Source organism: Oryzias latipes, chromosome 23 (genome assembly GCF_002234675.1).
Source record: "Oryzias latipes chromosome 23, ASM223467v1".
Taxonomy (NCBI): Eukaryota; Metazoa; Chordata; class Actinopteri; order Beloniformes; family Adrianichthyidae; genus Oryzias; species Oryzias latipes.
The window spans coordinates 2,097,037-2,113,101 of record NC_019881.2 but is presented as its reverse complement, the minus strand read 5'-3'; the positions used below and the strand labels follow the sequence as shown (position 1 = coordinate 2,113,101).

General features: G+C 41.2%; 1 protein-coding gene across 1 annotated transcript in view; it reads left to right on the top strand.

Moving 5' to 3' along the window:
• fam19a2 (family with sequence similarity 19 member A2, C-C motif chemokine like) overlaps positions 1 to 15,069 on the top strand; it is a 97,672-nt gene extending 82,603 nt beyond the window's left edge. Inside the window, exons 4-6 of the mRNA XM_023952222.1 lie at positions 5,154 to 5,278; positions 6,181 to 6,237; positions 14,483 to 15,069. Coding sequence (XP_023807990.1) covers positions 5,154 to 5,278; positions 6,181 to 6,210 — 155 coding nt within the window. The 3' untranslated portion in view covers positions 6,211 to 6,237; positions 14,483 to 15,069. The remainder of the gene's footprint in view (positions 1 to 5,153; positions 5,279 to 6,180; positions 6,238 to 14,482) is intronic.
• The last annotated feature ends 996 nt before the right edge of the window (positions 15,070 to 16,065 follow it).

Here is a 16,065-nt window from a genome sequence, read left to right as displayed (position 1 = left end):
ATAATTTTGGTTTGTGTCCGGCCAGAATTACATGACACCCCGTCTTTCATTTGTGAGAATAAAGCTGTGAAAGAACAACCTTAGAGCAAGATTCAGCAGATTTCACCAGACATAAGAAGAAGCTCCCCTTGCTTGTCCAGTATGAACACTGTGGGCTGTTGGTGCTTTCAAGAACCTGTTTAGCGCATCGTTGAACACTTGACATGTGTCACGATCCCTGGTAGTGTTCGCTTGTTTTGTGGTGTGTGTATGTTCATGTGCTTGAGTTTCAGCACCTGTGGCAGAAGTCAGCTCCGGCACAGCTGCTGACTCCGCCCCCTCTGCAGAGCTGATTGAGGCTGCTTCCAATCGCCTGGCTTGGAGGGAAGCTTTGAAAGCTCCCAGGATCCTCTGCTCCAGTGGCGGCTGCATTCCTGAGGGGGAATTTGTTTTCTAGCCTGCCCCTGCTGTCTGCCTGGCCTTAGCTTGAGAAAACCTCTGGTTTCCCCCTTAGTTCTATTCTGGTTTTGTCCTTTTGTTACATTTTTGAGTTTTGCCTTTCTGTCATAGTTGTATAGCTACAAAGCCTGAGAATTTAAGTTATTTATTCCACTTTTGGTGTTTTGTTGGTTATTTTGTGTTCCACATTTTTCTCCCTCCTCCCTGAAAAAGGAACGTAACAACATGGCCGTGGTTTAAAAAGGAAGCCCAGATGCTTCTGCTGCTCCAGCTCTAAAGATGTGGAATGGCCTTCCTCTGGAGAGGCCTCATCATGGAAAAGCTCCTAAAAAGACTGTTTCTTGGCTTTTTCACCCTTTCAAAAGAACATTTTAGTGGATTAATCAGTATTTTATGTCAACTTTAAATTGTGTAATGTTTTTGTTGCTTGTTTTACATTTACACATTTAAACTGCACTGCCCTTTGGACCCGTGCAAGATTTTTTAAAGTGCTTTATACGTAAATTTGTAAGACTTGTCTGGACTGGGGATTTGAGAACCGTCTACGTTCGTGAAGCACTTTAGCTCCCCTGCAAACGGAGCAGATGCCACAGTCCTTTTTTTACCCTCAGTCCCAGCCCACCCAAAGCAATTACCCAAAAGCGTTACAGCATTTAATTCACCTTACAAATGAACCGTTGTCTTTATTTCCTCTCATTACCTCTAAGTATCCACGACATTGTTCGTCATTCAGAGGTAACATCTTTGAGGCCGTGCCACACAGCCACTACAGACATTTAGCCTATTTTCTAGATGTGAAATTTCGTGATACATGCATGATAGAAATAAATAATTTATTCTTGTGTTCGTCATTTGACGGTGTGCACAGATGTCCGTCGAGGGTTTTTTATGTGAATTCGGTTTTGAGCTGTTCAAAGTTTTTGGTCGGTTGAGAGTTACACAGTTTAGGCCTGTTTGACGTGGTTTATACGGAATTATTACATAAATCTTACGCCACTGTGTGTGATTTTTTTTTGTGAGGCACATTCACAAAGTTGTGGCTCTCCACAACTGTTCCACGTATCTCTAACAGACTTTTCATGCATGAACCACTGATGTCTAACTTTTGTGTCGGGTATCCCATCAAAATTATGTAATTGACGCACAAATCACTCCCGGATTGCATAGAAACAGCACACTAATCACGCAGGGTTCATGTTCTATGTTGGTTTACGTGTTCTATGCGTGGTTTATTCGTACTTCTTTCGTGGTTTTAATGTGGTTGATTTATGACAAATCCGTGAAAACTTTCACATAAAGACTTTTTCACTTTTTTCCACGTTTGTTTATGTGAGACTGAATTTTATCCGTGCAAAATGTAGATAGTGGCTGTTTGACACGGCCTTTAAAACATGACCTTTAATTTAAAAAAAAGTCAAAAGTGTGTTTTTCCAGAATGTGTGCTATGTTGACACATTCAAGCGTGTTCTTGAATGTGCGTTTAACTTATGTTGTTCACACTGGACAAGCAGGGAGGGGCTTCTTCTTCTTTTTCTACTCTTTACTAGCGCACGTCGAATGTTAAAGCAGTCAGGCAAATCTTGCTCCAGACCTTTTCTTTCACAGCTCTATTCTGATACGTCAAGATGGCTGCTGGCTGCTTTTGTCTTTGCTGATCAGCTCCCTTTCAACCCATCGTGAAGCTCCAAGGCCTATAAACACCCTTAAATCCAAGTGACTTCGTCATCATTTCTAAAAGATGTGTCATGATCATTTTCTGCAAACTAAAGCTCGCTTTGAACCTCCTGCGGTGATCTCGAGGAGAAAAATGATACGTAATTGACCTTTTAATTAGTCCTTTTTTCTACAACTTGTTCTTCATTTGGTGTGTAACAGTATCTGCTACATATGAGGATAAATAAAGATCTGGACATCTGAGAAAACCTGGTGATGTGGATGCAGAATTCAGAAGACATTTCTGAATGAAAGTTTCCATTGACCTCGACTGATGAGGCGACGTAGTAGTTATTAAAACATGAGTTTGGACTTTCCTTTTCCCTTTAAAAACATTTATTAAACTACATCATCCTAAAACATATTTCATTTGAAAGTACAGCCGTACCTTTAAACACAAATAATTTGTCATGAAGATTTCTATGAAGCCATAAAAAAATAAGACTCTTTGATGACCAAACACAGAAAAATAGAAACAAAGTTAACAAAAACCTGAAAAATGTCAAAAAGAAGTTTTAAAATAACTTAAGAAAATACAAACAAACTGTAGTCTGCCCAAACATGGCAAAATCAGAGGTGATAAAAAACCAATTCAAACATAACGTAGGTGACGTGAGGATCCAACTGAAACCTTAAGCTTCTCTGTGGAGATTATAGAGAAGAATGAAGAGAACTAAATCAATAAACTAAAACTATAAGTAATTAACAAGCCTGAAAGGCACTAAATGCTCCTACAGCACTAAAGACTATTTACCCAATCTGACAAATTGTAAGTTTTGTTTTTTTAAACAATGCTTACTATAAATTTAAACTATGCTAGCTGTAAATTTTGGTTATAAACAATGTTTAATATTAATTTAAGCTTTACTAGCTGTAAATTTAAAATACACTACATTTGAGAAAAAACTTTTTTTTTTTTAAAATATGAGTTATTTTCACAGCTCATTTTCCCACCCGGAAGTAAGAAGCCTCGATCACTGAGGCTCCTCCTTTCTCTCCTGGTGGGGCGCCGCCCATTTCATGACTTCAACCCGGAGCTGCCCTCTGCAGCGTCTCTGCGTTTAGCACACTTTAGCTAACAAATAATGAAAGAGTCCGTGTTTTGAGTGGGCCACAGAGAGTGGCTCATGCATTAGTTTGCGCCTCATCAGTCACACATAAAATCCTCAGCAAAACTCAACATTTTTCATTTAAACAGAAGAAATCCAGTTCTTATTCAGCCTGGCTCGGGTTTTTTTGAAAGCATCATTAAGTGTTGAATGAAATGTATCCCATGAACTATTCATATGTTGGATCATCAATACTCCCCCCATTTCATCTCACATGAAACCTCTGTGAATTTTTTATTGACCATATGCTTGAAGTTGAGCCGAAGCTCTTTTTTCACCGCACTTGCATGCAAAAATTCAATCCCTCGTGTTATGTAGTCTCCATTATGGGCTAGTATGAAAACCATAATCTGCATTAAAAACTTGCAAAGGAAAGAAGGTAATGGTTAAAATTCAAATAACGCTTTTGATGCATTAATACAGCTTTAATGAAGTCAAAAGTGAAGAGGTGTTAGCCAATTCGCCTCAGCAAGACAGTTTGCAGTTCTTTCCATGACACATGATGCCTTAAAATAGACCTGTTACCTGTAAAAAAGCAAATCTTACATCACGTCCCTGAGACAGCTGCCAAAAAGTGACATCACGTGATGAACCATGGCTTTGATGATCTGAAGGGGATGATGCTCTTCACGCCTGTGGCACCAATTGAGATGTGCCTGAAACACAAACATGAGAGGGAATATCTGAGAGGACAAGTTGTTGACTGTGTTTTAGCACTTTGGTCCGTTCATCTGTGGGAATATGGAGTCATATTTATGCCACCACGTTGCAAACAAAACGTTCAAAGTTGCCAATGGAAATGTTAAATCTTTGCTTTCAACATTTTTATTTTTATTTTCAAAAACTTTTTTTTGCATGAGAGCAAAATCAAAGATACGAAAAAAGCGAGATGAGACACAACGCATGTGGAAATATTTTTTTAAAGCAAAAAACAAAAAAAATTGAAAGCAAATATGAAAAAACATCTCATTTTCAACTTAGAAAGTTTTGTTTGCAACGTGGTGCCATAAATATCACTCCACATGGGAAAAACAAACTTGATGGCGTAGCACACAGTGTTGCATAATTTTGTATTTCTTTCTTCTGAAACATGTACAACATGATCGCATAATTACACAGAGTGTAGTTTGTGTGGGAATCCTGCAGTCGCCCTGCGGGCACTTGCGTATTACCTGCAGACCTCGTGTGTGTTTGCACAGCATCAGTTAGGAGACGGTACTCACCGTGTGACAGCATCACCCATACAGGATAAGTGTGACTAACTTATATTAACCCTATGCAGACTTCATGATACACCCACCACACGACCAACAATGGTACATTCCATTTTCCATCCGTCCATTTAAGGTGTCAAACTGAAACTAAGTAAATCCAAACACTTCTAGTCCTAAAAATGCAGCCAAACTAATGTTGCCAGATGTTGTTCAAACAGCAGATTCTAGGGGGGGGGCTGAAATGAAATGCCGCTCAGTGACAGGTTCCCGGTTAGCTGTCAGCTGCATGGCAGATGCATGTTCTTCACAAATGTGGCACCTCATGAGAGGTGGAAAAATATTCCTTCCTGATAAAAAAGTGAGACATTATGACAAAGAAATGAACAACACAACATTCTTCAATGTTTTGTTTTTGCTCAGTTTACTTCCTCTGATGGATGATTTAAGACTGAATGGGTTGAAAGGAGTTTCACAGTTCATTATTATATTGTGGAATACAGGTGTTTGTATTTGTGTCTGAATAAAATTACTGGATCTGATCTGGGAGAACACTATTCAACCTTTTAAATGTATGAAATTGATATTTAGTGAGCATAAAGCTGTTAGTTCTGGATTTTTAGCACCGGGGAAAAACAGATTTTTGACTCTGTGTTGTTTGACCTCCATGTCTTTTCACAAGCTTCAATAGTGGAACAGAAGTGGTGGTGTCAGATGCATCCGTGCCTTGATGGCGAGGAATGCAAAGTGCTTCCCGATTTAAAAGGCTGGAGCTGTGCAACAGGGAACAAGATCAAAACCACAAAGGTAAGTGCAGGGAATCGGGCCTGTCTCTTTGTTGGTGCCGGATCCAAATCTGTTGAACCCGGTGGAGCCCCTATTCAAGGTCAACAAGTTGTGACTTCTAGTTGCTGTCGGTCCTGTGTTTCATTGGAGTCCAACATCTGCAGGCGGCGCTGGACCCTCAGGGGACCAGTGATCAGTTGGCTTGCCATGTCTCCTTAGCACTTTCAGGCCACTTTGAGCACCCAAACGAGACAATTACACACTCCAGTTACTTGCTTTTAAAGTTGTAACTTGATGCTCGCATCCTTCACTGTGTTATGACTCTATCTGTGGACTTCAGTTGTGCTTTCTCCATCTACTTAATTATTTAAACTGCCTGTAGCACACCTGCCTGGAGCTTGGAGCCTTGGGCTATTGATTCTGGGATTATATATGTATATGTACATATACATCTACGCGATAATCAGTTCAGAGATAGAGCAAACTACAGCTTTTATTTTGATAGTCCACTTCCGCAATAACGGCACGTTCATTTTGTTAACTAAATATTAATTCAATTTGGACTTAAATATTTATTTACAAAGCTTAAATGCTTAGTTTGGAAAATAATCATTTAGGTGACTTCTAAACATTTAGTTTGTACACTAAATCTATAATTGTAAAACATAACAAACTTTAACATTTAAACATACATGAATAAAGGGAAAAAATGCATTTTTTGAAAATGAAACCTGTTTTTTTCTTCTACAGGCTAAATAAACAAAAATATTGACTATCATTTTTGATCAGGGGTGCATCTATACTCTGGAGCATTTTGTAGTGTAAAAAATATTGTATATATTTCTTTTAATTGTGAAATGTCAAAGCTAAATGTGTTGTTTTTATCTATTTTGTTGTGTTTCTTAACATGAACACCTGGAAAGATTTCTGCTGACAAAGACCAGCTCTGGTAACATCTGCTGACCTACAACAGTGTAAAGGTAAATATTTGATTTGATTATCAAAATGAAATTATTTAATTATGTATATAATTTTGTTTATTACTTTTTCCAGTGTTATCACAAAATAATTTTGTTTATGTCAGCATATTTTATAAATGTAAAATTCATGTTTGTTTGTTTTTAGTTTAACTATAGTAGCATTTCCAAAATAGAAATAAATATATTTTTTGTGTAAATACAACTAAATGTAATGAATTGCAACATTTTTTTTCAATTTTCCACACATTTTCAGTTGTAAACAATGTCCCTTTATTGCTAATTTAATTCATTTAATATAATGATGATTAACACTATAAATAGACACTATATTCTCTTAATGCTTCAAAAACTACCTTTATAATTTTTCAAAATTTCAAGAGGGCTTGTTGGGATTTTTGTGGGGGTTTTATTAGGATAAATATATAGAAGATGATGTCATAGACGGCAGAAGGTTGATCTAAATACCTAAGTTTAAAGAACTTGAGTCAAAAGCTGGTTAACCATGACACCGATAAAAAGTCTCTAGGTGGATATTCTAAAGCCAGATGTTTGGCATTAATGAGTTACCCAAATGGGCCACATGTAGGCGGTACAGCAAACACCCAAACTGGTGGTCTCAGCCTTAACCTGATCAAATGAATGTTTTTTTTAACTGGCCAGTAGTCTGCTTAAAAAATGTCATCAATAGTTGGCTCAACCTATCAGAACAGAGCTGGCATCCTATAAGGGGGGTTATCGACTAAAACAAATGATGTTAGAAAGAAGAAGAAGACATTATACCAGAGCTTGGTCGGGCCCAACCCCTGCTAGAAGAACCACAAAGGTGGGGTACCATGTGACATGGGTAGCAGTAATGGGTGGCTACCTTAACAGCCCAATCCATAAAAATGGACTTTAACTATTGGGACATGAAATTGGAAAGAGCTTGAGCTTCTAGAGAAAGCTAAGCAGTAACCACTAGAGATGGTTGGGCTCTCACTATAGATTCTAAAACCTCACTGCTTTGAAGGGGTTAGACTCTCTTCCACTTGGGAGTTGTCCATGGTGAGAAGTCGGGGTTTGCTCGTAGCCTTCTGACTCGATGGTCATGTATTGAGGTTTTCTCAGGGTCAGGGTCTTGCTGTGCTTGTGGCTTGAAGGCTAAACGAAGCACCAGAGTACCTGGTCTTTCTCTCTAGATAGGGTAGTAGAAAGTGCTCTGACTGTGGACTCCATGAGTTTACTGGAAGACTTCAACGCTAACGTGGGCAACAACAATAATACCTGGAAAGGGGGTGGTCTGTACCCAAGTGCTGTTTTGATATTGGACTTCTGTGCCAGTCACTGCTTGTCCATGACAAACATCATGCTTGAGCACAAGGATGTCCATCACCAGGACCCACAAAGAAGGAGGTCAATGATTGACCTAGTAGTCGCATCAACTGACTTCTAGTTATTTGTAACACTGGGACACTGAAAAGATTGGGAGAACTCTTAACTGATCACCGCCTGGTGGTGAGTTTGAATCACTGGTGGAGAAGAAGGCTCAGTGCTCAGTAGCCCAGGACCTACTGTGGTCTGCTGGGAACGTCTAGCTGAGTCCACAGTAAGAAACGTCTTTAAATCCCACATCTGGGAGAGCTTTAACCAGGTACAGAGGGAGGCTGTAGACATTGGTTCCAAGAAGACCTTTTTTTCTACCTCTTTTGTCAGTAACTGCAGCTGTATGAAGCTGTGGCTATAAGGTGTCTGGTGCCAGTCGAACTGAAACATGGTAAGTGAAAGCAGCTGAAAAGAGTTCAATCTGTAGTTTGAGATCAAGCAAGGTCCTCGATCATTTGGAAAAAAAAATGATAGTAGGCTTGCTGGTCCTTCATGTTGAGGGGGACTAAAACAACCTCTGTCGGATAACTCCTGGACATGTCCTACAGAAGGAAGGCCCTGGCAAACGCACCGTTGCTGTTTGCCTTAGCTTTAATTGTACAATATTTTACCCAAATCCAAACATAAATCTTGGCCAAATATTTCAGACATTTTTCCATCTGTTTATCATCTTGTGTAAACATGGAGAAGTCCATAACTTTGGATGTGTCAGGAGAGGAGATTTGTTCTGCAAACTGTTTGTATCTGGAAGGTTTCTGGAATTGAAATGTTTATCGAACTGCATCTGGATTTCTGTTTGCAGTTGTTGACCAATGCTGTTTGGTGAGATCCAAGTTTAGCAGAACGAAACAAACAAAGACATGACTGTGTATGGTATGATATCAGTATTGCTGGTTGTAATGTGCACTTAGAAAAAGCCTCATGTCTTGGAGAAAAAAGGGACTTTCAGGAAAATTTGTGTGAAATTGACATTAAAAGGACACAACCTCTATGAGTCAAGGGAAAATGGGAGCTGTGAGGATTTGCATAATAGAAGGACACAGCCTGGTAGGGATAGAGGTGAAGGATTTTATGTCAGTGTTTGACAGTAGTGAGTTCAGCATACACACCAAAAATAGCCGGAAATGGATACGCTATGAATCAAACAGCAATTAACCACCAGAGTGGGGTTTCTGAAGTCATGCTAGAACCCGAAAAAAAAGGAAAGCAGCACAGATCTTTATTAATTTGATAGATTTTTTTTTGATGGCCCACGATCTACCTACACATCCCTCATGGTGGACGGTAATTTACGTACTGGGCGCCCCTGGCTTAGAATAAAAAACCTAAATTGTAGCTGTTTCCTGGAGCTTAATAGACCGTTCACATGTGATCACCCCACTCCCAACGTTGGGAGTGGGGTGGAAAATTAATCAAATACGTATCTTATTCAGAAAACATGTTTTTTTTCAGAGAAACAAATCTGTTCAGTTTGTTTACAGTCCACATTACTAGAAAGGGTCCCAGAAGAGACCCTCCTGCATGATACATTTCCCTTTTTTTTCTTTTGTTTTTTTTTAACTTGTCCCTTCCAGCAGCTGAGGAAACAGATAAGAGCTGAAAACCTCTAGTGTTGAACAAATGTTGCTGTTACAATAGGGGCTTAGGATTCTTCTGACACAAGAGGTGCATATTTGTATAAACCCCTTTTTTGGATGGTAAATCTAATTTATATTAATTATGTTTGTGTACATTTTTTGTTGGACCGGAAGGAAAATAAAGAAGAGAAGGAGATAGAGAGATGTCAGAGATGGGGAGTAAGGGTACACAATCATCCACGTTGGAGGATGAATAAAAAAGTGGGAGGGGGTAGACACACAAAGCAACCGGAGGTTAATCATGATCATTGTCAAGTGTAGATGTTAGTCTAAAAGGGGTGGGGCCTGTCCACAGACACACTCAAACATTACAAACATACCAGTTGGCTCTAAAGACCTTCACCCACATGTATCGACAGGTACACAATACAACTACACAAGTCCATGATCAGTTTTCAAACGGTTGGCATTTCTGTGTACTGAAAAGGACGCGATGCAAAACATCACTATCAAATCGGAGTCCCTGATTGGTCAAAGTTCATCTGGTTTAACATTCAACGTACCTTCAAAAGCCGAATCTTTTGTTTGTAGAGGTCGAAGACGGACTTGAAAACGTGTGTATTTGCGAGTGAACACCAGAGTTTTGAAGGCGGAAACCGAAATGCACATTTACACGGATTCACATAGACTTTTCCTTAAACATGGTCGTCTGAATGCGCTATGCCCAGGCTGGGGGGAATATAGCTTTTCCTAGAACCAGTGTTGGGTCTTCTAAAAAGTAATTGGTTACTTTACGTAGTTACTGGATCAAAATTGTAATTACATTACTTAATTACCTATTTGAAAAAGGATTACTACTGGGCTGCACGGTGGCGCAGTGGTCAGCGCTCTTGCCTCACAGCAAGAAGGCCCCCGGTTCAAGTCCTGGCTGGGGGACATGAAAAACAACATCAATGGGGACCTTTCTGTGTGGAGTTTGCATGTTCTCCCCGTGCATGCGTGGGTTTTCTCCGGGATCTCCGGCTTCCTCCCACCGTCCAAAAACACGCTTCATAGGTTAATTGGCAACTCTAAATTAACCATATGTATGGCTGTGAGACTGAATGGGTGTGTGATTGTGGACATTCTACCCTGCGACAGACTGGCGACCTGTCCAGGGCATCCCCCTGCCTTCGCCCACAAGTGGCCGGGATAGGCTCCAGTAGCCCCATGACCCCAAAAGGGAAAAAACGGTATAGAAAACAGATGAATGAATGATTCATTACTTTGCTTTACTGTTTTTCCTCTCTTATACATCCTCATATCCTCTTGTCTTTCATTTAACTTTATTTGTAAAGCAATGACTTTGTTCAAAGTATGAACTGGGTTCAAGGCATAACCTGGTTCTATTAGAATTCAGACATAAGTAGAAAAGAAGTTCCAACACTTGGTCTATGCCACTGCTCAAAGTGAGGCGTGGAAAAAGCCTCATCCCCAATTTTCGCTGACTTTATGTTTTCCATTACAATGAGTTGCACTTTTCTCTCTCTACATCTGCCCTTTGTGCAAAGTTCTGTGCTGCTGCGAATCTACCCCCCCCCCCCCCCCATGAGCGCTAACTCTGACCGGAGATGGCGTCACATGCAGCTTAGAGGGAAAAATAAAGTAAGAAAGGGTGAATGAATATGGAGAACAAGTCGGCTCTTGTCTTTTACACCAAAGAGCCGACTTAAGAGTTGTTTTATTCGCAACCGACACATCAGTACAGGGGGCGGGGCTCTGCTGCTCACCTGCTGCTCACCTGCTGCTCACCTGCTGCTCACCTGCTGCTCACCTGCTGCTCACCTGCTGCTCACCTGCTGCTCACCTGCTGCTCACCTGCTGCTCACCTGCTGCTCCTCGGGGATGAGAAGACTCCTCGCAGCATCTCTTTATGTCACATCCTTAAGGCAGCCTGGGAAACAAAGTAGCTGCAGCAATGAGGGCATGTCTGTACTTTGACCAATCCCCAAATCTGCACAGGCGTCCGCGTGCGTACTAGCAACTCTTTTTTTTTTTTTACATTAACCTCAATTTTGTTTCATTTAACCCAGAGAAAATGTCAGAGCCTAAAAAAACCTAAGTAACAAAGGTTTTTATAGTCCAGTAATTGCAATTAATTACCAAAATTTGAACTGTAATTCGATACGTTCCTCTGTTACTGACAAAAGTAATTAAATTACAGTAACTCATTACAATCAAATTGACATGTAAAGTAGTATCTGAAAAAAAACGAGAAAAAAAAACAAGACATCTGCAATCATTCTGGGGGGAAAAGTGGCGACAGTGGCTCAGGTGGTTGAGCGGGTCGTCCAATGATCGAAGGGTTGGCGGTTCGATCCCCGCTCCCACCAGCCAAAATGTCGTTGTGTCCTTGGGCAAGACACTTCACCCTCTTTGCCTCCAGTGTGGCTCCACTGGTGTGTGAATGTGTATGAATGGTCCCGGTGATGGTCAGAGGGGCCATAGGCGCGAAATGGCAGCCACGCCTCTGTCAGTCTGCCCCAGGGCAGCTGTGGCTACAACCGTAGCTTACCGTCACCAAGTATGAATGAGGAGTGAATGAATAATGGACACAATGTAAGCGCTTTGAGTGTCTTGAAAAGCGCAGATAAATCCAATCCATTATTATTATTATTACTTTGTATTCCATTACCCCAACACTGCTTAAGACATGCATCACACCTGCATGCCCAGGTTAGTCAGGCCCCGCCTCCACTGCCTTTTGGAGATCTTGTCCTATTGAATTCTAAATTGCAAAATGCGTTTTGATAACTGGATTTGTAAATGTTTTAAATTTCATATCAAATGGATAATTGAATTGTTGAGAGTTTAATAGCAATTCGAATTAGGGGTTAAAGAAAAACACTTCCATACATGTATTTGTGTGGCACCGATGGAAGCAGCAATTATTGCTAAATTCAACAAACCGCTGCTGAGAGAGCTGTGGAGTTCTCACTTGTCAGATACCAATTAAAATAAGGCAACACCCTGGGAGCATTTCCATCCCACGTTGTAGCTTTGTTTAAAACACCGTTCAGGATCCACAGCGTTCTGATCCATCTCTGGAGACATTTTCTCAGCTTTGCTCTTTGTCTTCTCGGCTTGAAATTATTCCTAAATTAGCAGCACATTAATCACAGTGACAGACTGGAATATAAATGACTCCGTAAAGGGAAGAATTTTATGGTCGCTCGCCCTGCGACCGGCCGAGAGCAGCAACGACTTCAGTTTATAGAAACTCTTTACACATGTTTCACACCGTTATGCAGGTTCCTTTTGTCAAGCGATGAGCTGATGGCTTTGGAAGTGTTTTTTTTTTATTTTGCATAATGGAAAATGATTTATGTGACATCCTGCACTGCCATGTTGCTGCACGGCCCAATTTCTTTTGTCAAGCCACCCGTTGGTGAATTAGTCTAACCGTGCTGTCAGAGCTGTCTGTTTTCCATCAAAAGTTTAGCATCAATAATGAGGCCCTACAAGTCTGCTGATGACATCCTTCAGTCAATCCCGCCTGTCTGCTGACAGCTGGCGGGAATCGATAGCGGACGCTGCGATGAGGGCTGTTATGCTTCTCCAGAGTGTTTTCCAGAAAGCGCTTTCTGAGCAGCAGAGGAGCTGCCAGTCAGCCACCGAGTTTTATGGCAGGCAATTTCATCTCAAGGAGAATGAAACATTTCAGAAGCCAGAGCAGAGGACCAAAGCTACAAGTGCAAACTCTCCGTGCTAAATTTACTTCAGGCCTATGAGAGAAAATCACACGCTTTAAATGCTGGAGAACATTTAGGATGGATGTAGACGATGACAGAAATGATGATGTGAGGTCTTTTACTCTGAGCAGATGGTCTACTTTAAAGGAGCAGGTCTCATCTGAACTCTGGGGCAGATCAAACAGGTCATCCTGGAGGCTGGAAATCGTAGATCTTGGTTTGGTTGCAAGTGAATCCTGGTGTGATTTAACACAATTGGGAAAATGGAACCTTGGTCACAACTGCAATTCTAAGTGGATTCTGCCAAACCCGTACGGGGCACACAGGCGGCCCACACAAAATATCGAGGTCGTAGATCGCTTGGTAAATCAGTTTATTCAAAATAGCCGTACAAAAAAATAAAATAAAAACGCGCTGTCCTGTTCAGTCAACATCTAAAAAAAATAGAAAGAGTGAGGTGGCATTTATATTCTTACTTCTAGGAAGATGGCTCCTTTTAAATTACCGTAGTTTTTGCTCTTTAGGCTTACCAGATGACAAGGCACTCCGTCAATAAATGGTCTATTTTTGAACTTATTTCATTTACGAGACACACCAAACTATAAGGCACATTGAGCGACACAAAAGAGTCAGAGACAATTCAGTCAGTCAAACTTTATTAACTAATCTCAAATTGTACCTTGAGAATATGCTTGTGGCACGCTACCTGTTAGCCACCGTAGTGTAATCACAATAGGCCTACCTGTAACTCCCAACCATGTTTGGAACGAGTAAAAAACAGAGTGATACAACCAGAACAAACATTACTAACGGTTAGCATTGTTCGTAACACATTAAAAACCACAGTCCAGCACCAATGTTAGCCGCGTTAGCATATTGACAATAGGCCTACCTGTAACTCCCAACCATGTTTGGAACGAGTAAAAGAACAGGCTGACACCGCTAAGACAAACACTACTGTGACTACGTTAACTCCCAACCTTGTTAGCTACACGTAAAAACACAAAACGCCACTACACGGTAGCGTTTTGACAATAACAGCCATCCTTGTTTGCAACTCATAAAAAAAACTGTCTGACAAGAAAAAACAGTATTTATTTAAGGGTTGATGGTCGACAAAGTGTGCGTCATAACGCACACCGTGGAGCTTTCCTGGAGGATGGTTGCTTCTGCGAAGTGCGTTAATTCAGATAATGCACACTTCGAAGACCCGCTTATACCATGGTCACTTTCTAAAGAAATAAATATTCAACCAGTTTTTAGTCCTTTATTCTTGTTATTTTTTTGGTTTGCTATCGCTTTTTCGCTAAAAGTGGACTATTTGTTACACTGTTCAGAACATTTAAGCTATGTGACTGGAACTACTTTTTTAGGAGTCCATCATCACTGTGGATTATCACTTTGTAATGCACACCCAGCAGCAAATCAGAATCAAGAATTCCTGGTATAACGATATATGAGGCACTTTGGTAAAGTGTGACTAATAGAGCAGAAAATTATGTAATGGGAAAGGTGAGTTTCTGTACATTTGGATTTTCATGTCTAATTTGGTCCTGTCTTTTTTCTCTGACACAGGTGAACCAGGTGAATCTCTGGTCAGACGCACCATAGAAGCAGAAGAAAGAGATGCAGAGGACTTTCCTGTAAATATAGACTCCCGTTCTTCTCAGTTCTGGACCTGGGAAAGAAAAGTGTAGAACATTCTAGAGCACGGATTTGCAGAAGGACTGGACGCGATAAGCTTTGCGCATCATCTCTATCACACATTGTACTGCCTGTAGCGGACTACAAAAATGAACATTGCCTGTATGTTCATTGAATAACACGGCTTTTGGGACGTTGGTCATCCAGGATGATGGACGGGAGGATTTGTTATGTACGGAATGCAAAGATTAGCTGCAAAATGTGATTTTGTTCTCTCAGCTGGGTGTCTTTCTGCTCTCACAAAATGTAGCTTCAAGAATTCAAATATGGGTAAAAATATGTGGCCGCGCCGTCGTTTCAGGGGGATTTTCAAAGAAATACGTCACCGCATTTCATCATCTGTGTTTTAGGTGTTCCTCTAAACCAGAGGTGGGCACTGAGGGCCGCATTCCTGCATGTTTTCCAGCATACCCTGCTCTGGCGTGTTCTAATTGGCTGGACACACCTTAACCAGGTAATCAGCCATGAGTAGGGCAAGATTATTGGCTGGACACACCTGAATCAGGTAATCAGCCATGAGTAGGGCTGACTATCTGGAAATCATGCAGACACACCGGCCCTCGAGGCCTGGAATTGCCCACCCCTGCTCTAAACTCTCATAAAGATGGGAGGTAGGATCTTACCAAGCCTGAAGACGTACGGTGGAGTCTTTTTTTTGATCGTTTTTTGCTCAGAGGATCACCCCGGGTTCTTTGCCTCTTTGTGGTGCAGTTCTGAGTTTCACATTTCCAAAAAAGATGTGCTGTACTTTCAACAGGTTTTTCTCGCCAGTGAGGGCGATGGCAACTACGATCTTTGGAAGAGGTTTGGAACATTTACGCAGGTTTTATGTGCTAATCACCTTCAAGTAGGCATCGGCCACACTTTCCTTGTCTGTGTAAGAGACAACATCAGTAATAAACTATGATTGTGTAACTCCAGTTGTGTGTCTTTTAACCATCTGTGTGCCTTAAACCGGGGCAGGACCTTTCCAATAACACACAGTTACTTGGAGCCAAGAAAGGGTCTTCTTCTTCCACTTTCGGCTTCTCCCATCAGGGGTCGCCACAGCGAACGAGTCGCATGGTGAATTTGGCAATGTTTTACGCCGGATGCCCTTCCTGACGCAACCTTCTCAAACCGGGCTTGGAACCGGCAGAGGTAGAGAAGGGAACAGGGAGCAGCCCGGAGTCGAACCCGGGTTTCACGGACGGAAGGCGCCGCAAACCAGCACGAGCTAAACTGGCTCCCACTGGAGCCAAGAAAGGGTAAATGGAGTATTGGGTTATAAAGCGCTGTATGACCTTCCAAGAAGGTGCAAGGCGCTTCACAATCAATCTATAACACAGGAGCAACGTGGGGTTCAGGGTCTTGCCCAAGGACACTTCAACACATTGGTAAGCAGGCTGGGAACCAAACCTGCGATCTTCAAATCACAAAGGAGAAGATGGTTTAATTCAACAAGGCAACATCAA